This window comes from Eucyclogobius newberryi, unplaced genomic scaffold (assembly GCF_026437365.1).
Source record: "Eucyclogobius newberryi isolate DKJ021-1_F unplaced genomic scaffold, fEucNew1.0.hap1 SCAF_10, whole genome shotgun sequence".
Classification (NCBI taxonomy): domain Eukaryota; kingdom Metazoa; phylum Chordata; class Actinopteri; order Gobiiformes; family Gobiidae; genus Eucyclogobius; species Eucyclogobius newberryi.
Genome location: NW_027315724.1, coordinates 24,215,098 through 24,240,857, shown reverse-complemented (window position 1 = coordinate 24,240,857; position 25,760 = coordinate 24,215,098). Strand labels below are relative to the sequence as shown.

Below are 25,760 nucleotides of genomic sequence, written 5' to 3'. Positions count from 1 at the left end.
ATTCCACTCAACTGGGGCCATAATGAAAATCTGTGATTACTACTTCACTTGGTCTTGTGTTTATTTGTGACGTATGTGTCCTCAGGAGCCTTTTATTCAAATCTATTCTTTACTTATTCCATACATGTCCTGTAGGGGGCGTGAGAATCGGGGCCTGTAATACAAGATCCATCACTGAAATCCACCAGAGACCACAGGAAATTAAGTTTTTATTATAGCAGCTGATTATTAAAATATACGGAGTCGACTACAAATCTTGAATATAAATGTCTCTTTTAAAAATACACGTTGCAATACAACGTCCTATACATATTTACATGCACATTCATTATTTACACTATATATGCACATACATTAATCCGTGACAAGTATATTTCCCTGAGTGAGACTGTTTCTGGAGTAAAATGTTCAGCCTCAAATTCTTCTGTGTAATGTCCATGGATTTGACCAACGTTCCCATCACAACTGACCAAACCATCACAAGACTGACCAAACCATTCCCTTTAGCCTCTTTAATGATGAGCCACATGCTGAAGAGGGACACACTCTCCTCTGTCACCACGAGCACACTCTCATTTCATCTTGCCCCAAAATAAAACATCACAAATCAATCTTGAATGCTGTATATCAACACTTCCTCATATTAAGGTCTTGGACGCGCTATTCCGTGTTTTCTTTTACACTTTTTCCTTTGTAGTGTTGTCAGATGTGTGGTTATTGTTTCTTTCTCAGCAAAGACGCTCCACTACCCACACATTATACCCCCTCTAATGATCTATTTTGCAAGATTTGTGGAGCAAGAAACAAAATTGTCTTGTTTTTTAATGAAGCCGCTTCCTCATTAATACACATCATTTGGCTAATTTCTTGACACCTTCGAAAAATTTGCCAAATCTTAAACTGCCACTTGTTTAAAGGTGTCGAAGCTGTGACTTTGATGGTGGGTGTGAAGTTATTCATCCAGCAGATAAATTATGAATTTGGCAAAGCCTGCTGACAGCTCAAACCACCCACACTAACAGCTTCCCTTAATTAAGGAAAACCTCTGCCTACTTGTTTAGCTTTTGATTTAATCCTGTTTAGAGGAAATTAAGCAGCTTTTTCTCTTCTAAAATATGCCTCCTTAGCTTCAGGCCCTCTTTACCTTGCCTTGGGCTGTGCCTGTTGTCTAGGTAGATAATATATTAAGGGATGAAGCTGTATTTTTCCATCTTCGTGCTTTCATACATTTGTCTCCAGCCCTTGTAAGCGGTCCATCCTCTGCATGTTGCGCTCGATGGTTGCCTGGCATGTGATTGGCTGGGTGCATTCCACAAGGAACCACCCCCTCTCCCCATCACGCAGCCGCTCCCCTTCATACCAGCCTAAACAAGAGAAATACATGTGAACTGAGTTTCCAACAGCTTCCGCTTTGATGCAAAGAGTTGCTGTTTTATAACATGAAAGCTGCCGCCATGATCAATGGAAGAGTAAAATGCTACTTGGTTTTGAAGCTTTACATCAGTTTGAATGCATCGTACAAGAGTAATGAGGGATGTGCTGAATAAAACACACAGCTGTAATGATTGTGTGGGAAGAATTGTAAAGAAAACACATTTCAGAGTCTTGGAGCGATGTGGACTTACCATCTACTGTCTGTGAGATGAGAACCACGTCCGCCACCTGCAGAGACAGCTCGTCCGGCTGCTTCGCCGTGTAGGTCCGGATCGCCTCCACTTGCATTGCGTCTGTAAAATGGGAAATGTGTAAATGTTGTGTTTTGGATTAAAAAAAAATCTTTCATCCTCAAACAAATTAAGTTCAGCTTTATCTGGGTGAAAATGTTGTAAAAATGTCATATCCAATGGCCTCTCATGTTCCAAACAACTAATCAATTAATCAACAGAATAATTCCTGGACTAATGGATTATCAAAATAAGAGAACATGGCTAAATAGCTTTTTTCTGCAGAATCGTCACAAAAATAGAAAAGGTTTTTAATTGCCTATTTATTGTGATATTATTGTTTCTTGTCCCAGCCCTAATATTTACACTGCTGGCAAAACTCATTTTATTTTACGTTTGGATCCAATTGATCAAAAAATATATCAATTGTCCAATCTAGATGTTGTATTATTTTTTACTTTAGCCATGAAAAGATCCATTGTTTAAGAAAAACATTATAAACTTTCTCTAAATGTATGTTCCTGCACTGTTTGTCTTCACATTATTTCACCTTGTGACAGCCGCCACCAGAGGGCGCTCTCGACTCAGAAGGTAACTTACTTCTATCAAGGCTTTTCTTATTGTTGACGCTGTGTCCCAAGGCACTGACCCAGCGCGCGCGCTCATTCCTAAACACACACACAGTTTTGTTCTTAAGCAGGCACTGAAGCATTAAATAACACAATAATCTGATAGCAAGGCACCTTCTGTCAAATGTGTGTGTTAAATGAGGGGCTCTAGGGAGTCGGGGGGTGGCACAGATTCACTTTTACTTAATTATGCACTAAATTATGACCAGAAAAAGAGGACAGACATTGATATTTATCGTTCTTCTTAACATTTTAAAATAAATCATTCACAAACTGTTGTCAAAATGATTGCCTTAAAGGGTCGAGCCTGGTGCCCCCCTTGGGCCGCCCCGGTGAAAGAGGTCTAGACACGCCCCTGAAGTGGTCAGTAAATGGCTGTAATGTCCATGTGGTCAGTCTTGAAATTAATTGTCTTCATTTTCTACCCTGCCTAAAGCAATAAATGTGGGAAAATATGCTGTTCTAATCATGCACAGCTCCTAACAGCACAAATCAAATAACTGACACCATTTTTAATACAGCCAGGATAAGTGACTTTCCAAGGGAATCTTCAGGACTTTAGAAATCTAAACATTCTTTGTACGGAAAGAATAATTTGGCCTTCACTCCCTCTTTCTGTCAGAGAACACAGGTGCATTTTCAGCTCAAAGAGGAGCGAGCCGAACCAGCACAAAGACTAATTCTCCAAAGAGAACAGACCTGCCTGTTCCTTCTCTGCTCTCTGTGTTTCATGAGAAAGAAGGAGGTGGAGTCACGCAGGTCAGATTCCAGGAAAGCTCATCTCCCGTTTCACCTGCTCTGTCCTCCCCAAAGAGAGAGGCAGAGGCAGAGGCAGGGGCAGGGGCAGGGGCAGGGGCAGGGGCAGGGGCAGAGGCAGGGGCAGAGCGCAGATACAGGGCACAGGAAATGAAGGGAATGGACTAGGCCTTTGGGCAGCGTCACAGTGACTCAAAGGTTTGGTAGCCACACGTTCGTTAGCGTGAGCCCCTTTTATCACAGCCTGAATTTGTCCAGTGAGTCACTCTGTTTTATAGAGTTCTTATTGTTCAAGGGCCGTTTAGATCCTATTCAGTTTAAATGAGGCGCAACCTATTGGGTCAGCGTGATTAGTGCATATTTCAGGAAATAGCCAATAACAGGTTCAATAAATAAATAAATATCTTTGCTATAGCTCTAGCAATAAGCAGGGGAGAAATCAATGCACTTAAACCAAGCATTTACATTGTAAATGAATGACATCACAACATTTGGCAAATCTAACTTCAACATGTTACAAATTATTCAAATTGTTCCCTGAAGTATGTGTCATGTGTTCCACGCAGTGACAAGAGGACTTGACATGGCAGTGTGTTGTGTGACGTTACTGTGTGTCACATGTGAGGCGATCCATGGGAAGGATCTGACAGCTGCCGGCACATGTATCTGCACCACTACAATCCTCCCTGTGAGGGTCCGGCAGCTGAAGCCCTCCGTCTGAGGGCACAGAACACACCCAAAGAACCACAAGTGTTTGGACGACACTTAATGGTTATCTGTGGAATGTCAGCCACAAACCGCACGGACTTCAATCAAAGGAAACAGGGCTCATCCCAAGGCTGGAGAGTTGGGAAAGTAATTATAACATTGCAATTATTTGATCTCGATACTGACTTCTGTAGCAACAGAGGTGGAGACGTACACACAATGACACTGACACATTCACACAAAGTCGCACATTCCCAGCATGCACTTCTTTAGTCTTTGTTGTGTCTGAGATGCTTTGCTACCGAGATCATGTTTTTTTCACAACACTTGAATGTAGTTCATGCACGTGCCACATTATGACACTTTAAGCCTCAGTGTATATGACAGAGTTCATGTTTGTTTGTGAGCGGTGCGTGGAATCCACTGGTGCAGCAGGTGCTCGTCCACTTCTCCACTTCATCCTCATCACGTGTCCTTTATTATGTTAAATCTCCTTTGGCATTAGAGCATTTTCTTCAAAAGAGCGAGAATGTCATAAATCCCCGGTCGGGTTTCTTATTTCACGTCTGAGTGGAGAAGGGGCCTCGCTGCGCTGTGAAACCTCTTCCACCAGGAAAGATAAAGCGTGTTGACAGCGGCTTCCTCTGCCAACCCCAAATCACCACCAGACCACTGTTTTTCCGTCTCATCTCTCACTACCTTCCCCTTTCCTTCTCTATCACTTTGTTGACTCAACCCAAAGCCACTCCCACGACAAAATCCCTAGCGCTCTTAGACGTTTTGCACGGAAAAACGTTCACATTCGACCAATTCCAATCGCTTAACCAAATCCAGACAGTCGCGGCGGACGGCCCGAGTACATTTGACACTGTTACCCACCAAATTTCTAAAGTCTGTGCTGAACAGTTTGTTAGCACCACTCACTCACATAGTTAACATGTCGCTTCAATCTGGAACATTCCCAATGTCTTTGAAAACTGCGGTCATAAAGCCTCTCCTAAAGAAGAGCAGTCTTGATGCCGCAGTACTGAGTCATTACCGGCCCATCTCTAATCTGCCATTTTGGGGCAAAGTCCTTGAAAAGGTTGTTTACCAACAGCTCACAGATTTCCTCTTAATAAACAACTCATTTGATGTTTTTCAGTCAGGTTTTAGACCTCATCACAGCACTGAGACTGCTCTTGTCAAGGTGACAAATGACATCCGCCTGAACACTGACACGGGCAAAGCCTCAGTCTTAATTCTGTTAGATCTGAGTGCTGCTTTTGACACTGTCGATCATGGGATCCTCTTACAGAGACTAGAGGACTGGGTGGGCATCACTGGCACTGCCCTAAACTGGTTAAGGTCCTATCTGGAAGACAGGAAGTACTTTGTTGAAATTGGTAGCTGTGTCTCAGACCACATGACCCTGACCTGTGGAGTGCCCCAAGGGTCAGTCCTGGGTCCCCTTCTGTTCAACCTCTACATGCTGCCGTTGGGTCAGTTGATACGCAGTGAAAATGTGTCCTATCACAATTATGCAGACGACACTCAGATCTATGTTTCACTATCGGCAGGTGACTATGGACCAGTAGATTCACTCTGTCACTGCATCCAACAGATCAGTTTGTGGATGCAAAACAACTTTCTCCAGCTGAACTCAGACAAGACTGAAATAATCGTTTTTGGCCCACAGAAACAAAGAGAAAGTGTTAGCGGTCACCTCCAGAGTCTCGCTCTAAAACCTACAAACCAAATTAGAAATCTGGGGGTAATAATGGACTCAGACTTGAACTTTAATAGCCACGTCAAATCAATAACATCAGCAGCTTTTTACCATCTAAAAAATATTGCCAAAATCAAAAATATAGTGTCAAAACCAGATTTAGAGAGACTTATCCACGCGTTTGTCTCCAGTAGATTAGACTACTGTAACGGCCTGCTCACTGGTCTCTCCAAACGAGCTGTAAAACAGCTGCAGTACATCCAGAACGCTGCTGCTCGGGTCCTGACTAGAACCAGGAAGTATGATCACATTAGTCCTGTTCTCAGGTCTCTGCACTGGCTCCCTGTGGCTCAGAGAATAGACTTTAAAGCAGCTCTGCTTGTGTACAAGTCTCTCCATGGCCTAGCACCAAAGTACATCTTGGATATGTTAGTGCCATATGAACCATCTCGGACTCTGAGGACCTCAGGGACCGGCCTCCTGCTGGTGCCCAGAGTCAGGACAAAACCTGGGGAATCTGCGTTTCAGTTTTATGCAGCTAAAATCTGGAACAGTCTTCCTGAAGATGTGAGACAGGCTTCTACTCTGACAATGTTCAAATCTAAGCTAAAAACTGTTTTGTTTAGCTGCGCATATGACTAAAAGGATTTTTTCTTTGCACTCTTCTCTTTTGTTTGTGATTTTATTAGTTTAGAAAATCAGTTGGATTGATAATTTTTAATTTAGTTAATTTTATTGTATTTCTGTAATTTCTTTGTGATTTGAATGCATTTTTCCTGCTGTGAAGCACTTTGAATTGCCTTGTGTATGAAATGTGCTCTACAAATAAACTTGCCTTGCCTTGCCTTGCCTTACATAACTTGTGCAGACTTTGTTTTCTGCAGTGGACTTTCTGTGGCCGCTCTGTCCCACTAATAGAGCGGCTCCATTCAGCCCGACGTGCCAAACAAAGGACGCGAAAAAGGGAAGAGGACACGGCGTCACAATGGAGACGAGTCGAAGGCAGGGACAGTGTCTGAGAGGCAACACACGCGTCTTTGTGCAATCGCCGGCTCCAGCTACTGGGGCCAGATTCTTCAAGTATGTAATCATCAAAACTACAAATCACTTTTAACTGGGACTATAGGAGAACTGTGCGTGGGAACTCGACCTGTGGCGTGCAGCGGTTCTCAGATCTAATGTAATAAGAGTGTATGAGAAGTCCTGAAGGGCACATGTTTGATGACGATGCACAGGATGTAAAGATTCTAGACGCACAATCTGCACTGTCCAATGCCAAAGAGTCAAACGATCGTGAAGACCACACGGGTAAGTCAGGAGAAATGTATTTTGAAGGGTGAAAAAAGTCATACAGACCCACCCGCTGCCAGTATGCATGGAATTTCCCACAGAGCTGCTTTTTTTTTTGCTCATGTGAGGAGAATATAAAGTGCACATGGCGTGACTTTTACACGACTGGGATTGTTATTGTGAATCCTGTTTCCAGAGTGGCCCTCCATCCCAGTCAGGAGCCGACACGGTACGAGCAGACGCATTGAGGAGGGTTATTGAGAAATAGAAACGGAGAGATGTCGCTTTTGTCGCTTGGGATTGAATTTTGAATTTTGACAAATTTGCCTTTTACAAACAAATCCACGTTTCCTTGGTATAAACAGTGCAGTTTGGGTCAGATATGGTCAGATCATAAAGATATAAGGCCTGACAAGATAATCGTGATTATTTAGGTCTTAATATAGACTTAAAGACTAAAAGGTTTTAATGTTTGTGGGTTTTTTAAATACAATTTACAGCAAAGGGAATATTTTGAACTAAATTAAGTATTTTTTAGTTCAATTAACAGAAATGTGACGGTTCTAGAAGCAAAACTAAGTCTTTTCTGCTCACCCTGTCCTAAATGTCAAATTGATCATTCAGACAGTTTGATTTCATGAGGCAGGTCACATATTGAGGAGCGATAACGTGTTAAGACAACAAGAAAGTAAGAAAATGTAGGATTTTTTGTCGTTTTGGTCGTAAATCATGAATAATCGAACAATCGCGATGTTTATTCTCCCAATAATTGCAACGCTAAAATATGATATTGTGACATCCCAAAGAGATACTGAGAGCTTTTGAGCGCTTTTGCCAGTTTCACACCACTGTCCACTTATGTCCATCAATCAATCTACAACAAAACATGTCTTTAGTCAACCAAGAACTGCATTAATCGACTACAGCCCTAATTCTTCTGATGCGTTGAAGAAGAAATGTGAGCTAATTCAGTTTAAACACACTGGTAAATCCTAAACGGAATCTAAATCACGTTGTAATGTACCGTATTTCCCGGACTATAAGGCGCACTTAAAAGCCTTTAATTTTCTCAAAAACCGACATTGCCCCTTATAATCCACTGTACCTTAAATATGGATTAATTAATATATCACAGGGTAAAGACTAAAGAATACAGTCTGGCGTGGGAGAAGGCCAGCTGGAATAAAGTCTAAGGAATAAAGTCTGGCGGTAATGTAACACTTGGATACCAACCGCCATAAAACAACAACAACAACTACTACAACAACAACAACAACAACATCACAGCAACTGCCAAAAGTTCACAAAGAAAAGCTGGCCACTTTCCGCGCATACTGCATTAATAAAGTTCAACTGACTGACTTATCTGACTGTTTTGTCTCGCTTAATGCGCCTTATAGTCGCTTTGTAAATGAAAAATGATCAAAAATAGACCATTCATTGACAGTGCGCTTTATAACCCAGTGCGCCTTATAGTGCGGGAAATACGGTAGTTTCATTCCAGCAACAGAAGTGAACTCTGTCTGTTTTAAGTTAAGAATGAATGAGCAGGTAGATAATCTATTGTAGAGGAGAGAAAGAGGGAAAGTGGAGCAGAAGTGATTGGTGCTTGTCCTGAGGCATGTTTCAGGTTCCAGTTCAAATCCGGTTCAAACTCCAGTACCTCCCCATCGTAGTGCTTTTGACATTTTGTGTGGTCTCGAAGCATTTTTATAAATAGTTCGAATGGCCCTCCGTGTCATCTTTGATTAGATCCCTGAATAGGATGAATTAAACTGGGGAAAAAAGAGGAAGTTGTTCTGCGATGAGCAAAAACAAAGGCACAAGCGAGCGTGAGCGAGGAGGGGCGCGGAGTAGAGTTTAACAGGCGCCGCTAACATCGGGGGGAGGGAGTGTCGTGGGAAACTGCCGTCTTTTCAATGGGCCGCCGCTGCTAGGAGACCACTAGAACAACGCTTAGCAACCGCTGTAACAATGGACAGTAGCCAAAACCTCTCTCCGCCACTCACTTAATGCTACAGTGCCCTCTCTATTACATGTGTGCCAATGGGGCCCACAGACACTCATCAAAGGGGAGACGGGGGGGCTTTCTACACTGACCAAAGTGAGTTGGGCCAATATGGGATGAGCCCTCTTCAATACAAGGGTCCCAGCGCAGTGGGCAGGGGGAAACTCACACAAGAAACTCCAGTCAAGTCAGACGGACTGTGGAAATAGAAAGAGCTTTTGACTGACTTTGGGACCCTTTTTTAGGTTCAAATGTGCTGTGATTTTACAGTATTTCTGTAGCTGTTCTGTTCTGTGCTTGTGTCTTTTAGTTTTTTAATTTATTTTCACTCTCTGGTCTTGTCCTTTCTTCTGTGTTTTATGTCAAACGAAAAAAAATGAAAGAATTAATTAAAGAAAGAAAGAAAGAAAAAGCAGAGAGCCTGCAAAAGGGAACATAAACCGAAGAGCTAAAAGGAAGAGCTATTTATGTATGAAAGGTTTGGCATTATTACATTTGGAATTGGTGATTTCCTATAATCAAGTAATCCTAATGTAATCCTAATCACCAAATGATTCATTACAAAATCATCCATGGATCCTATTTACGCCCAAAACGATAATGACATCAAACGAAAACAACCCACATCCTGATTTCTGCACAGATAATAATATTAGCTCTTTTCTACTGCCTCAAAAACACTCACACAAAATGACCGAAAGAGTTCTAAATTTGCGACCTGCACCTACTTTAAACGCTCCTGTATCGTATCGTGTGTGTACAGAAACTACACGGCTATCAATGCATACTTTTGATCATTGTATATAGGAAAAAAGTGTCATCAACATGCAACTACTACAACGGCAAGTGAATATGAACGTGAGTTTCTGTGATGCCGCTCCTGGATGTGTCTTTAAGGAGGAAAAAGACGCACAAAAGCAACATCTTCTGCTTTTCATGGCCACTTTACAACACTGTGTAAATATGAAGCGCTCCAAAAACGCCAGAACAGTCGGCGCACACGGTCTCTGGAAAACAAATGTCTTCAAAGGGCGTTGCGAAATCGACTCTCTCCAAGCAGCGTGTGCATAATGTGAGCGCTTCAGAGAGCTACTGAAAAAGTACTGCTCAGTCTAGCCACATCGCGTCTATTCAGACAGACAGGAGACACGTGAGGGCAATGACTGAACGTATGAGTTGGAAGTCTCAGCGCTCGCTATTCAAAGGTTCACTGAGTTGACGCAAAGAGAGAAAGATGCGCAAAACAATCACGACGGCTGACAGGAGACAATTTTAACATTCAATGAACAAAAGGAGCGTTTGGATGATTATAGTTCAATGTTACGTGCAGTGTAGATGTTAAAAGGAACTCATGATAACCTTGGAGTAACTCAATAGTCCTGTGAACTGCACCATCCCACAAAAGACTGTAAGGAGTATTGTTTAAGAAGGAGAATGGGTCGTGAATGAATGAATTTAGGTCAAGGCGGAGAAAAGACGTTTCCAGAAGTGCGTGAATGAAGCGCGCTTACAGTGAGTCCGTCCCGAGGATCATGAGGACCTTTTCTCCTGAGTGGTTGCTCCTGAAGGTGAGTCTGAAGAGGTGGTTGGTGCTGCCCTGTTTGGAGCTGAGCATGCTGGCAGTGGTCCGGACCGGAGACAGGCTCAGGTCCTCGGGCTGACAGGAGCCCACCCAGATCTCGTCCCTCAGAGCGTAGTCGATGACCGTGTAGCTGTCCTCGCTGGAAGACAAACAGAGGAGATTGTTGAAAACCACAGGAAATATAGATAAATACAGTGCGGCACTGGGTTACATTATATGAAAAACACTGTGTTGTGTAATAGAGTCATTGACAGATACTCAATTTAGATTCTAAGGAAAAGGCTTGATGCCACAAGCTTTTTCAAAACACATGTCATTTTCCCACGTGGTCTTACAGAAGTGCTGATGTTTATTTTAAAAACTTTTCAGGAAAGGTCCAATTAGCATAAATACTTCAATGAGTATCTGGTTTCGATTAGGGACGGTCAATGTATCAGTATCGGCCGGTATTGACCAATTTCACTGATATCTGGAAACATCTGCAGCTGCAAAGAGCCCAGTCTGTGCTCATTATGTCATGCATCAGATTTATCTTTTTGAACGGATTAATGAGTACAAAATTCAATTCAATTTATTTTTGTAACGCCCAAAAGGAAAAGGAAGAGCATTTAGGCTATTTATATATATTAACACTAACATTATTACAATACAACATTTGGACTCAATTTGAAAATGGACAATTCTGACCAACTTTGGGCTAAATTAGACTCTTATTTGACTCTTTCTGTGCCTTCATTTTCTTTTCTTTGGATGCTCCCTCTCCTTTATTTTTGTTCTCTTTGGTTTGTTTTTGATGTATTAAAAAATTTTAATTTTGAAAAATGTAAATAACTACGTAAATGTAAGAGAGTAAATAACAAAATTACAATACAACAGCTCAGCGATATCTCCTGGTCCAACACCTTTGTCTTTTATTTTGCTTCACAACACAATGTGATGTCACCGAGCTTTCAATACAGAAATACAGCATTTTCTTTGAGTAGAAAACTTCCACGATGCTTGTGTAAAACATCTGGAGCCGATTGTGAAACGCGGGACTTCTGAACCCGTGTGTTTTTACAGCATTGGAAAGAACAGGAGCTCAACCTCAGCCCACATGGATCTGATCAGGTCAGATATGGACAGACCGGGTTCAGAAAGCTACAAATACAAGCTTCGCACACAAATACAGAGGCACAAAGGAAGGAGTTGAACAAACAGTGGTGTGAAGTGGATTTGTCTGAGCGGTCGTGACTTAACACTGATCCCCCGGTTACGGTTGGCAGTTTTTCCACAGGGTTCAATTGTTAGCAATGAGCCCTGATTGTCCTCAAATCCATCAAGTCAAAACGCTGAAGAAAGAGGTTCAATAAAGACAATTAAAATGACGTGAGTGATGTATTGATTGTGAAAACAGAGCTAAACGTTTGAAAGGACACATTCTTCAAGCTAATACACAAAAAACTCAATTAAATGACTAAAAATGTGTAATAAAAGCTTAATAAGATATCAGATATCAGCTTATAGGATGTATAATTCAATGAAACTGTCTCTACGTGTGTTTCCTGGGGTAGTCACAGTCGCGTTAGAAATAGGATTTAACCATAACAAATCAGGAATCTTAAAAGACAAAGACATTCACAAACAACTTAAAGGGAGTCGGCTGATGTAAAGAGTTTGCAGAGAGCTTTCTGTGTAAATGGATGTAGAAAACAGTCAGCGTAGAAGATCTGAGTCTGGTTCTGCATCTGTCGGCCCTACAGGTAAAATGCCTTCAATACCACGCACATGACGAGAGGATAAAGTGGGGGAGCTTGCTGCTACGGGGTGATTTATGCTGACTCGAGTACCGTGTAATGCAGGAGTGGAAGGCGTAAACTAGACTACTGCAAAAACCTACCACAACAGCATCGAGTCAACTTGAAACACCTTAAATGTTACGGAGAAGTACTACACCAGAAAATGCACTGCCATATTTAGGAAGGAAAAGCTGTTTGAGATCGTTTGTGCATCTAACATAGGCCAGTTACTCAGAGTTAAGTAGAGGTGGGCGATATATTGGAATTTAGATTATATTGTGACTGTTGTTTTTGGACTTATGCAAAATTTAAATGTCAAGATTATAAAAGAAGAGGGAAAAAGTTCATTTCTGCACTTTTATGATTAATTGGACTTGTTTTAACACATTTCTGTCGGGTTAGGGAAGGGAAACTACAGCTTTATTTCTCAACCGCAGAGAAGAATTTAATATTTTGATGGTGCCCAGAGAAGAAGGTGAGATGGAGGGACGTGGAGGGACGTGGAGGGACATGCAGGGACGTGGAGGGACTTGGAGGGACGTGGAGGGCTGTGGAGGGCTGTGGAATGACGTGGATGGACATGGAGGGACGTGGAGGGATTTAGAGGGACGTGGAGGGACTTGGCGGGACGTGGATGGACGATGAGAGGGACGTGGAGGGACGGGGAGAGACGTGGAGAGACGTGGAGAGACGTGGAGGGACGTGGAGGGACGTGGAGGGACGGGGAGAGACATGGAGGGACGTGGAGGGCTGTGCAGGGATGTGGAGGGACGTGGAGGGACGTGAAGGGACGTGGAGGGACGTGGAGGGACGTGGATGGACATGGAGGGACTTGGAGGGATTTAGAGGGATGTGGAGGGCTGTGGAGGGCTGTGGAGGGACGTGGATGGACATGGAGGGACGTGGAGAGATTTAGAGGGACGTGGAGGGACTTGGCGGGACGTGGATGGACGATGAGAGGGACGTGGAGGGACGGGGAGAGACGTGGAGAGACGTGGAGAGACGTGGAGGGACGTGGAGGGACGTGGAGAGATGTGCAGGGACGTGGAGGGACGTGGAGGTACGTGGAGGGACGGGGAGAGACATGGAGAGACGTGGAGGGACGTGGTGGGCTGTGCAGGGATGTGGAGGGACATGGAGGGACGTGAAGGGACGTGGAGGGACATGGAGGGACGTGGAGGGACGTGGAGGGCTGTGGAGCGTGAGAGGAGCCAGCTGCTGCTGCTGCTGCTGCTGCTGTTGTTGCCGTGGACTCGCTCTTATGTAAGTTTTCCTTTAAGAGCGAAGCAGCAACTCAGCACTTTCTCTGCCCCATAACACAACACACAAACCAAAACTACCCATCAAAATACAGCAAAATAACATCTTATCATTGAACTCCACCTCTTTCACAAATAACGCAATACGTAACTTATACAGCACTAAACGAATCATTAACTAGGTCCACGTACCGATACTGGAACTGAAACTAGCGCACAATGAAATCCCAAGGTTCAGTTTATCGTTTTTATTCATTGTTCATCAAATCAATGAGCAACGCCCTTGCTACATACTATAATTCCACGGTCCAGCGCGCAGAAAAAGCATCCAAACCACAGCAAAGGAAATTTTTTGTTTCATTTGTGGAACTGTAGCACGTTGAACTTTGGCGTCGCGTGCCACTGTCGCGTGAGTAGTTCCACCTAATATTATAACAGCTTCTCAAACTGGACAGAGCATGACATCTTACTCCAGAGAACTTCCTTTTAGCCAGATCCTTGTTTCAAACACAACAGCACACACACTACTAAAGTCCAGCCTGGCCCAGATAAATTCCCAGTGAAAAAAAAAGCAAGCATATGGAATGTTTTTAATGTTTCCTTGGAATTTTGAGAGGAAAAGTGGCAGGAAAAATCAATACCAGACACAGATCGGGGCGAGTGAGAAGGGATTCATGCAAAGTCTGGACACGGTTTGATAGGACACATGTGACGTTTATATAATAGCACAAATATACAGATGCACGTCAACGCTGGATGGGATTATACCTGCTCAAGAGAATATTCCATACGTTTTACTGATGCAGATACACACGCAAACAAATCTAGTCAAGGTATTTGGCTGATTTCAAAACCAGCCAATCTTGCATTTCTTCTGCAAAATATTCCACCAACAAACAGGAACAACTGCCGAAAAACTCTTTTAAAAATAGTTATTACAGTATTTTCCAGACTATAAGTCGCACCGGAGTATAAGTCACACCAGCCAAAAAAGGCATGATAGAGAAGAAAAAAACATATATAAGTTGCACTGGAGTATGAAATGCGGTTGCAAGTGTGAAAAGTACAAATAATATCACATATAAATCGCTCCAGAGTATAAGTACCACCAAGTATAGTCGCACCCCGGCCAAAACTATGAAAAAGGCGCAACTTATTGTCCGGAAAATACGGTTTAAAAAAAACTAAGCACCTGTTGTATTAAAATGGTGTAAATGTGTACTTTTATTACTGTTGTTTAGACCTTTTGGACAATTACATAATCCAGCTCTTGTTGTTTCCATTTTTCTTTTTCGTTAAGTCCTTTTTCCAGCCCATGATAACAAACTATTTCCCTCAACAGGTTAAGACATGAAGCTTGACAAATCTCTTAGGGTCTTAACCTTGTAAAGATTTCACAGGCTCACACAATCTAGGTTTCAGGCTAGACTTTCACTGCCTGCATGTCCCGACAGGTAAGATATGAACAACATAACATGCGACACGCATAGGGAGCATCGGGAGCATCGGGAGCATCTGGAGCATCGGGAGCATAGGGAGCATCGGGAGCATCGGGAGCATAGGGAGCATAGGGAGCATCGGGAGCATCGGGAGCATAAGGAGCATCGGGAGCATAGGGAGCATAGGGAGCATAGGGAACATAGGGAGCATAGGGAGCATCGGGAGCATCGGGAGCATCGGGAGCATTGGGAGCATCGGGAGCATCGGGAGCATAGGGAGCATCGGGAGCATCGGGACCATAGGGAGCGTCGGGAGCATAAGGAGCATCGGGAGCATCGGGAACATCGGGACCATAGGGAGCGTTGGGAGAATCGGGAGCATCGGGAGCATCGGGAGCATCGGGAGCATCGGGGGCATAGGGAGCATAGGGAGCATCGGGAACATCGGGACCATAGGGAGCGTTGGGAGCATAGGGAGCATAGGGAGCATAGGGAGCATAGGGAGCATAGGGAGCATCAGGAGCATCGGGAGCATACGGAGAATCGGGAGCATAGGGAGCATCGGGAGCATCGGGAGCATAGGGAGCATCGGGAGCATCGGGAGCATAGGGAGCATCGGGAGCATAGGGAGCATCGGGAGCATCGGGAGCATAGGGAGAATCGGGAGCATAGGGAGCATCGGGAGCATCGGGAGCATAGGGAGCATCGGGAGCATAGGGAGCATCGGGAGCATCGGGAGCATCGGGAGCATAGGGAGCATCGGGAGTATCGGGAGCATAGGGAGCATCGGGAGCATAGGGAGCATAGGGAGCATAGGGAGCATAGGGAGCATAGGGAGCATCGGGTGCATAGGGAGCATAGGGAGCATAGGGAGCATAGGGAGCATAGGGAGCATAGGGAGCATCGGGAGCATCGGGAACATAGGGAGCATAGGGAGCATCAGGAGTATCGTGATCCGTGCCTCACCTCTTCTTCTTGGTGACGATGAGGACGTCGTTAAACAGGAAGAAGTAAACCTGCTGCCTCGACGTCCGTTTGAGGAAGATGCCGCTGTCCTCCGCGAAAGCCGTGAGCTCTCCTCGTTTGACCATCCACCTGGAGGACGAGACCAGGGGAAAGGGCTGGAGAGAAGATCATAGTATCAATTATGATGCAGAATAACGAGGAAGTCATAAAATGTGAAGCTTCATTATTTGGGATGATGATCACATATGGAGCTTCTTTGCATTGTGTGATTTGAAGAATTGATTCAGTAATTTAAAAAAAATACATTATATCCAGAGTTAAAATGTGCTAAAAAATGTCAATATTGACTTTCTTGTGATATGTTAAAATATCGGTAAAATGTTCAGCACATTTCTAAAAGCTGTTTATGGTCTACTGCGTATGAAATATGACTACCGTATTTTCCGGACTATAAGTCGCACCTTTTTTCATAGTTTTGGCCGGGGTGCGACTTCTACTTATATCTATACTTATATACTTATACTCCGGAGCGACTTATATGTGATATAATTTGTTATTTTCACACTTGCAAGCGTTTTTTTTTTCTCTATTATGCACTTAAACACCGGTGCGACTTATGTTCCGGAAAATACGGTACTTCATTTCACTGAATTTGCTTTACAAACACATTTCACACAATGTTCCAACTTTTAGGGACCGTAATCCATGTTTCCCATAAATCTTTGAGCATAATCAAAACACCAGAAGTCAGCAACAATCCATTTCGCAACAGCTGGCTCTGCAACAAGTGGATATTACAAGACATCCGTGAATTGCAATCGTGAATTCCAGCGACTGCAGTATTTCCCACACTAAAGCCGCCAAGAGACATTGGCAAAGTGACAGCTGCGTTCCATACGGTGGTGAACTGGACCGATAAATGTGGAATACCTTTATTTTGAACTCCAGTTGAGAGTTAATGGTGTACATCATCTCGGTCCGCTCCATGGTGCGAGCTCCTTCGTTACACTTCTTCACCACCTGAACTCAAACAAACGCGACAAAAGATCAGGATGTCGACAAAAACACTGACAAACTGCATTCTCACGACAACAAATACAACTATACTACATCTTATCAACTACAACAATGTATTTAAAGTAGATTCAAAATTGATGAAATGAATCTTTTAACTGCACTTTCATGAATTCAACACTAAACTACATTGAGTCTATGTGTACAGTATGAAACGTGCTTTACCGTATTTTCCGGACTATAAGTTGCACCTTTTTTCATAGTTTTGGCTGGGGTGCGACTTATACTTATACTTATATATATATACTTAGGCCACAGTTATTTTATTACTTGGTTTACGGATCCGCCGCACTTAGATTATTGATTTCTACAATATAAATACAATTTATTATAATATCTATTTATTTTATAAAGTAACGCCGACAACGCAAAATAGCTTTACATGAAATATAAAAAGCCTGTTCAATATATTTCATTCAAAAATCTGTAAACCAAGTAATAAAATAACTGCGGCCTTATATACTTATTCTTATACTTCGGAATGTGGTTTTTTTCTTCTCTATTAGGTATTTTTTAGCTGGTGCGACGTATACTCCGGTGCGACTTCTAGTCCGAGAAATACGGTATATAAACTTAATATATCCAGGAATTCGCACTACAAACATTCCTTATCCAACACTGATCTTTGGGGGGCACAGTTTCTGACCTTGCTAACCGCTTGCAAAGCCTTTTTACACTCCTCGTACTGCGCAGAATCTTTCGGCGTCTTCTGGCAAATAGTCTGCAAAACAAGGACAACTCTTCAGTCACATAAAAGTATCACATTGAACTATTATTACATTTGTTGCAGTGCATTTGATCCCTTCGCCACGACGCCGCACTATCAAGGGTGAGATAAAACATTCGGGCTGTGGGAACTACAAACATTCTCATGGTCCAAGAGTTTGTGAGCGTCCACGCATAAACCCCACAGTCTCCAGAGAGGGACAGTGACGAAGGGGAAAGACTGGGGGACAGTGGAGAGGGGGACGAGGGTTGGACGGGGGTTGGACGAGGGTTGGACGAGGGTTTGGACCAGTGTAGTCGCGCCAAAGGAAGCAAAGACAGAGCGATTTCGAATGTGTTTTGGGACAGTAGTAGGCGGCGACGCTGGGCCGTTGCACGTGTCCGAAAAGGTTACGGAGCTAAAAGTCAGAACAGTCTGGTCCGGTCGAGCGCAGGCTGTTCAAACACAGTTGCGTAAGAGCCAGTGGAATGAGGTGAATGCACTGACATCCATGAGGAGGGGCAGCCGGGTGATCCTCTGCATGGGAAGAATCAGGAAGGAGATCATAGGGAGGTTCCTGCAGTCCGGGTGGCTCTCGATCCTCGTCAGCACCTCCTTAAACGCTGGATTCTTTGACCTGGAGAGGAAGAGGATTATTTACAACTGTTTGCGAAGGCCACGCAATGTTGTTTATGTGACGTGTAATGAATTAATTCTGCAAGTGCATTGAGTTACCGTGTTTTCCGGACTATATGGCGCACCTTTTTTATATACTTATATATATATACTATATACTATATACTCCAGTGCGACTTATATGTGATGTTATTTGTTATTGTCACACTTGCAACTGCATTTCATACTCCAGTGCGACTTATGTACGTTTTTTTCGTCTCTGTTATGCTTTTTTTGGCTGGTGCGACTTATACTCCGGTGCGATTTATAGTCTGGAAAATACGGTAGAAAAAAATTCGGAGATGGGACAAATTGAGTTACAATTTGAATCTGAATTAATTTTGATTCAGAACAATAAAGGTTGCTCAAGTTTTCCACAGCCCGTGTGCCAAATTATTAAATTGAGGGTAAAATCTTGAGGCGTTTGAGTTATTCATGGCATTACAATGAAAACTGTCCAATATGTGACCCAGGTCTCTCACTAACGATTATTTGAGCAATTATTTTTTCAATTTGTCGACTACATAAACAATTATTTCTATTGTATATTGTGATTTTTTAAGATATGGAAATATGGTGACTGAAAGCTTCTAGATAGAGAATATGTAAAAAAATAAGTGTAATATTGATTCAAATCTGATTTGTATTCATTTTTCTATTCAACAATGCCACTGTTGTTGTTATAAACATTACTTTTCGTATGCGTTTTTTAGTCGCAATTCATTCCCAACCGCTAATCCTACGCGTTGTACTGCACTGAGGTTTGCCGATCGACACGATATACTCGTTTGCACGTGGAACAGCCGCGTGAGAAGCTCCTTTTTGAACAGATTGAATGTAAACGTGGCGCGGCGTCTGCCATGTCACTCACACCAGCCTCTGCAGAGTCCGCTGCTGGTACACCTCGTTGGAGCAGTAGGTGATGAAAGGATCAAAGTTGGACTGAGCGTGTTTGCTGACGATGTCACTGATGTCGTGAATGACTATGCTCTGCTGGTGTCTCTCCTCCAGCTCACTGAAAAACCTAAGGAAAAAGAAGTGTGAATGTCATATCAATGAGTTTAAACCGCCGAAGGTTGTGTCACACTCACTGGGGACACATAGGATACAGGGACAGACGCGAAGTCAGGAAGCAGGGACGCTTTGCTCACACGTTTCAACATCCCAAAGGAAGTAGTGCACATAGTTTAAAATTAGACAGCCACAACATAGTGTCTTTTCCTTTTCCTGCACGCCACCAGATGGAAGCTTTAACGGCCCACCAAACGGCCCGCTTCAATAAATGTAGTCTGCGCGCCAAATGACAAACAGGAAATGGTCAAACACACCCTGAACACCCTGAACCTTGACTTCTTCATGACCCTCGGTGAATTCATCACGACCCACGAGCGAAAATAAAAATGTATGATGACAGTAGCCAGCCTCACCCCGTCTGACCTTCCCCGATGCAAAACATGAGCCCATCAGATAAGACAAAAGACCCTTTATTTGACCCTTGACCACCGATTTCTAAAGAGAGACTGTGGTATCTCAAAGGTCAAGGATGCTCAAGTTCAGCTGTTGAGGAAAAGCAGCAAATAATCATGGGAAACTGGGTTAAAGTTGCAGATGTAAAATGAGTCACCTGAATGACTCATTTTACATTTGCTTTCTGATTCTCTTTTGGAACGGTGTGTCTAAGTTCACCTGCGTACAAAACAATTATCAGCTGAGCACGTCGGCCGTACGCCCTTTGATACTGTCCACATAACAATACTGCGCCGGGGCTACCGTAATTACCACAAAGTAGTAAAACTGGTGCTACAGGCTAGTTCAAATATTCTTAATCAAGCATGTTTTCTGTTTTCTACTCATTTATTACCATTAAATTAAACATAAATAAACTATTCACTTTTGTGGTATGGCCTTTTCTTCCAATTATGAATCCATAGTTTATCACACACAGTTATCAGTAATTAAACATTAGCATAGATGATGTTTTTAATGCTTCATTTGGGTTTAACTGTACCATAACCACACCACAGTATTTACGATGACAAACCGCTTACTTTTTACTGGCCTCGCAGACGTCTGTGATGTTGGAGAAGAGGTGGTGGTGTTCAGTCTTGGTCATGGCTTCACTCAGCTCGGCAGAGTTCTTGAACATGCGGATCAGGATGTCCAGACTGTGGAGGTACGAGTGCTCGGAGGAGATCACCTCAAAGATGGCCTGGACAAGCGCAGCAGGAAGTTACCCTCTGTTTAACACATTTTACTTTCACCGGGATTCAATGAGCTAAAACTTCACCGCCAAGACCATTTAACACATCTTATATTTTCAGATTTCCTCATTCTTTTCATGCTCATCGTCTAAATGTGTTTGCCACCGCATTTAATCTTGTGAATGCATTGTATAATATTTGTTTTATAACTCCGGAAGAACAGTGACTTAACATTCAAGTGTGAACAAAGACCACAGCGGCTTGTGACTGGCTTAATCACCCTAACAACACACTATCAACAATAGATTTGTACAACTCTTTCTTAACCCTGCATTTGTCAGAACAGACTATTAGAATGCCAGTTAAAGAACATACAAGGTTTATATGTCCCAGACCTTCTTAGTGAACATAATAGCCTCCCAAAAAGCTTTCTAATGCTTTCTCTAAATCTTTTGCACTCAACGTGACCCCACCAAATGTAATGTAATATTATTTTTCTACCTCTTGTTTCTTGCGCTCTTCTTGACTTAAGCGTTCCGAGAGGCCACTTTTCTTCACCTAAAAAGAAATAGAAACAAAGAGTCACTTCACGTTTATTTAGGTTTCCGAAACCTTGGCAGAGTTTTTAAGGTCAGGAGTTCTTGCATTTATAGTAAAGGGGTGTGCACATGTCTGACTGCCAGTTGTCTCCACGCACAGTGAAAGAAAGCACTCTGCATTCCTCACCACTCAAGGCTTCTGCAAAACACGCACTAAATCATTTGCTAAATAATTAGGGCTCTGGATTTGGGAACACGCCACTTTAAAGAAGCCAAAGTACATTTTTACAACAGAAATTAAATAAACTTTGAATGTTTGTTGTAGGATAAGGCTCTAGAGCAGGCATCTCCAAACTAGGACCCGGGGGCCAAATGCGGCCCTCAGACCAATTTTTGTTAGCCCTCCAGCTTCCTGCTATGTCGGCCCAAACAACAAAGAGTTGTACTTTTTACTGTGGAATTGAGAAAATTCAGGCATATTGATGTTATACCAACCGAATATTAATGTTCCAGGTCTAATTAAAGGTGTGGAGGCTCATCGCAATTATGTCAAATGCAAAATTTCGAAGGATTCACTTTGTCGTTCAACAAATTCAACATTGTCAAGTTGTTTGTGGCCCTCTGCCCCGTTTAAGTTTCAAAATGCGGCCCTTGGTGTAAAAAGTTTGGACACCCCTGCTCTAGAGGATGGGCTGATTGGTTAAGAACACTTACTCAACACGCTTTCTTATTAAAGTAGATTTTATCCTTATATTTTCTTGAACCAAGGAGAAAAACCTGCTGGACATTGGATCTATCATGGGCACAGCACTCAGCAAACACTCATTACAAATAAACCAAACAGCTCTTGCAGTCTGTAAACATGTGACCTACTTTATTTACCTTATCACTATCGGGTTTTAACAAGGCAGCCGTCCCACCGCCTCTCAACTTTATTCTCCCTTGTAATTACCGGGAGTCGTTTTGATACTATTGACCTCAGTATCGTGAGATGGTTGGTGAAGTACAAAGACACATATTGGATGCTGAATTGAAAGTAACATGTCATTGTGTCCGGTGACAGGTGAAAGAAAGGGAGGGGCAACGTGTCCAAGGACTTAAGACATTCCTCTGAACCCGCTTGCCTGGTTTTGTGCGTGATGTAGTGCTCTAGTGTCGGTTTAGGGATGTTAAAGTTTGCAAGCTGTAAAGATTAGACTAAGGGTGCGTTCACACTTGAGCATGGGTCTAAACCAGGACCTGAAATAAGCCAGGACTAAACAATGACTAGACAGGACCAAACCAAGTCCAAATCAGGAGCAAACTGAGCTGGATCAAAACAGAACTCGTGTGAATCCACCCTTGATTTTATTGACTCCTTTATGTCTTTTTACTGTAGTGATTCAATGCATTTTCTTCCTGTTGTGTGAAGCACTTTGAATGACCTCGTGCTTACCTCGTGACTACCTGAGCTCGACAAATAAACTTGCCTTACCTTGCCACCCTTAAAGACTAAACCATGAACCAAGTTGATTGGACGTGTGTTTAATGAATTACCAATTTATATTTATCATTGACTTTCTGCACTTCAAGCGTGTAGATGGATGGATTACAAAATGAACTACAAATATATAGTATTTAGGGGATAGTGGGCCGGCACTCAAGCAGATGCAAAAAAATACAGTCAAAATACAGAATAATGTCAGAAACAATCAAAAAACTACTTTGAGTGAGCTAATGATGAGGGGATGCTGTAACAAGGTCAAAGGCTCAGGTTGATTTCGCCCAATTACACCTCCTTTAATCAATGATAGAAAATGTATGTGTCATTTTGCTCGTATTTTCAACTAAAATGTCTAAAATAATGATGTCATGCTGTATACTTTAAGTCTTTCTGGAGGCTACATTGCGCGCATAGTTTGTGTCTTCTTGGCGCTATTCCCGGGAGCTCTTCCAAGACTTCCTGTAGCCCGCCTGCCTCCGTGCCCGACACGCTCCTAGACTTAAGACTCCCTTCATATAACTCCATGATAAACATTGAGAGGGGCAGACAGGGGCACAACTGTGGGGAGGACGGGGTTTTTCAGCGCACTACGGCCAAACTGGATACGGCAGCATTCCGCAGATCGGTGGCATGCCAGTGTAAAGAGACAGTAGTGTGTGTTTGAGACTAATGATCTATCCACAAGGTGTGCGTGCGTGTGTGTGTGTGTGTGTGTGTGTGTGTGTGTGTGTGTGCGTGCGTGCGTGAGTGCGTGTGTGTGTGTGTTGTGTCTGACCACGCTGAGCTGGCTCCAGGAGGTGCGCAGGGGCTTGTACTGCACCACGATGTTGTTGTCAGGTTTGGGCTCACGGGCATCAGCGTCCTCATCTGAGTCGTTATGCAAGGCCTTTTCCTGGTAATTTTGGTACAGCTCCTCCTCTGCATTTTAGACATACACAAAACCACTGAAATGTTTGCCGCCAAGGTGATGGACATCGCAAGAAGAACACAAAGTACACATCACATCTCACTCTGCAATGAATCGAGATAAATGAAAAGATCAATGTTTCCGACACCTGTATAAGGACTTTCTATGCCAGTTTCTCACCTTCACTATCAAATGTTCGCTGGTTGGTCAGTACATTCTTCTTTTCCGGACTTATCTAAAAAAACAAAACATAAAAGCGCTTATCATAATGGATAATTCACATTGTATGAACTTTACTGCAGTGATAAAGTAACAAACCTTGTATTTTCCAAAACCCGGTGGTTTTGCTGTACTTGGGCTGGATGGTTTAGCTGTTTTAGGTGAATTTGTTGCAGACTTGTTGACCGCAAAAAGTTTTGGAGTACCTGGAGACTTTGGACTAGTTGGGCTCGCACTGGCAATGCTAGACGTCGGACTAGTCGGTGAAGAAGTCTTCTCCTTGTTCGGCCCTTTGATGACAGGTTGACACAGTTGTAAACTTCGAGGATCTACAGAGACATTGTCCCCTTCATCCACTCCGCTGACCACTGCCTTCCTGTAGGACGTGCTCCTCAGACCCCTCTTCAAAGTTCCCGGGCTATCATCCCCCTCTTCCGGCCGCTGCACCCCTGTTGAAAAATAGGCTCCCGTCTCCACCATGCTCAGAGCTTTCGTCGAGCGTTTGCCGTGGTCCAGCCCGAGCAGACCGACTAATCCCTGGCCTGGCGTCCCGGCCGGAGATGCCCCTTTGCACTGTCGCACTTCGCACACCAAACCTTTGGGGATAAGCTGCTGGGTGCCCATCTTGCGAGCGGCCGGACTGTAAGTGCTGAGGACAATGGGGGGCAGCGGAGAGATGGACGGAGAGGTAGAGGCAGACGAGGAATGACGCGATTCAGAGACAGAGCATTTGCTTTGTGTCCTGTCTGGGGAGGACGAGCGTGGCGTTGGGGGGTCAGAGGAGTTGAGGGAGGACAGAGATGGGATGCTGGACGTGGAGCTGTGGGACGGGGTTGGGGTTCGACAAAGTGGAGAGGAGATGGACGATGACGACGACAGTTCATGATAGCTGTTACCGTTTGGAGGAGAGACAGTGTCAGAAGTGCTCAGCGCATCTCTCTGTGAGTTCAGACTGAGTTGCCCCGAGAGCCGCTTCTTTTCAGGCCACGCCGTCATACCATTATTATACTTCTCTTTGTCAGATCTCCCAGTATACGTCCTATTGTCCAGGGAGGCAGATTTATTATGAGCCAACCTGAATTTGGGAAGTGAGAAGTGCCCGTTGGCAAAGTGCCCGATGCTGATGCTGCGAACGACGCGGTTCTTCTTGGCAGGTTTGTTGAGAACGTGCTTGAGCACCGCTGCGCTGGGAGTGGGTGTCACCAGGATCCTTTCAGCAGCAAAGGAGCACTTGTCCTCCACTGGGAAGTCCGTCGTCATGACCCCATTGATGTGATAGCTGACCGGTCGTGGTTTAGGGTTTCGTGAGCTCTGGGGACTTCTGCAGTTATCGGAGCGCCTTCTCCACAAAGGGGTGATGTTGTTGTTAGACAAATCCACATCGTTGCCAAAATCCATGGTCTCCTCAGAAGTTGTGTTCACTGTTTGGTCCTGATCAGAGCACGTCCTGCACACATGCACAACAAGAGAATTCAGTGACAATACAAGAGCTTTATCTTATCAGTTTGTGTTTACTGATTAACCTGATGAAACTTGATGACTGCAGCTACAGCCAGTGCGCAAACAAGTGCTCAAAAGACTTGTTATTGTCCATTCTATAGTAAATGCTCATTGATGTAAAACAAATGACCCAATTCAAACTGTCACCACTACTACGTATCCAATCCAACAATAGAAATGGATTTGATGTGTTTTCATATTTCATTATTATTATTATTATACGCTCATGAGCTTAACTCAGACGCGCACAACAAGAACTCAAATATGTGTAAACTTGAAGTAAACTTTTCCTACCGCTATTCAGAGGGTTTCCACGCAGAGCTGCCATTGCTTGGTGCCATAAAGCTGGCTTGAAGATACAAAGATGAGCTTAGTCCGGACAGAGCGATCAAAAACCCCGTGTGCGCGCGGAGTGGAACCGTGAGCGGGACGCGTCTGTTGCACTCTGGCTGCGGAGCGGACAAACTCTGGGACAAAGAGGAGGAGATAGAGAGGAGGAGGTAAAGAGGAGGGGATAAAGAGGAGGAGGTAAAGAGGAGGAGGTAAAGAGGAGGGGATAAAGAGGAGGAGGTAAAGAGGAGGTAAAGAGGAGGAGGTAAAGAGGAGGAGGTAAAGAGGAGGTAAAGAGGAGGAGGTAAAGAGGAGGGGATAAAGAGGAGGAGGTAAAGA

General features: G+C 43.7%; 1 protein-coding gene across 1 annotated transcript; it reads right to left on the bottom strand.

The window, feature by feature from the left end:
* Positions 1–192: 192 nt before the first annotated feature.
* LOC140378928 (rho guanine nucleotide exchange factor 26-like) lies at positions 193–25,474 on the bottom strand. The gene is made up of 15 exons (XM_072464148.1): positions 25,386–25,474; positions 23,691–25,038; positions 23,553–23,607; positions 23,241–23,383; positions 20,945–21,001; positions 20,291–20,451; positions 19,114–19,266; positions 18,075–18,204; positions 17,508–17,582; positions 16,718–16,807; positions 15,788–15,942; positions 10,275–10,484; positions 2,265–2,332; positions 1,626–1,727; positions 193–1,364 (listed from the first exon to the last, which is right to left on the bottom strand). Exons 2-15 carry the CDS (start codon positions 24,987–24,989, stop codon positions 1,222–1,224), a joined length of 2,841 nt encoding a protein of 946 aa, XP_072320249.1. The 5' UTR covers positions 24,990–25,038; positions 25,386–25,474; the 3' UTR covers positions 193–1,221.
* Between the last annotated feature and the right edge of the window lie 286 nt (positions 25,475–25,760).

Excerpts from the sequence above, each read along its gene's own strand:
- LOC140378928 (XM_072464148.1), bottom strand. The coding sequence starts at position 24,989 with ATGGATTTTGGCAACGATGTGGATTTGTCTAACAACAACATCACCCCT. Across the intron at positions 23,608-23,690 it reads CGGGTTTTGGAAAATACAAG|ATAAGTCCGGAAAAGAAGAA; the intron begins GTTTGTTACTTT and ends TTGTTTTTTTAG. Across the intron at positions 23,384-23,552 it reads GCGAACATTTGATAGTGAAG|AGGAGGAGCTGTACCAAAAT; the intron begins GTGAGAAACTGG and ends TCTAAAATGCAG.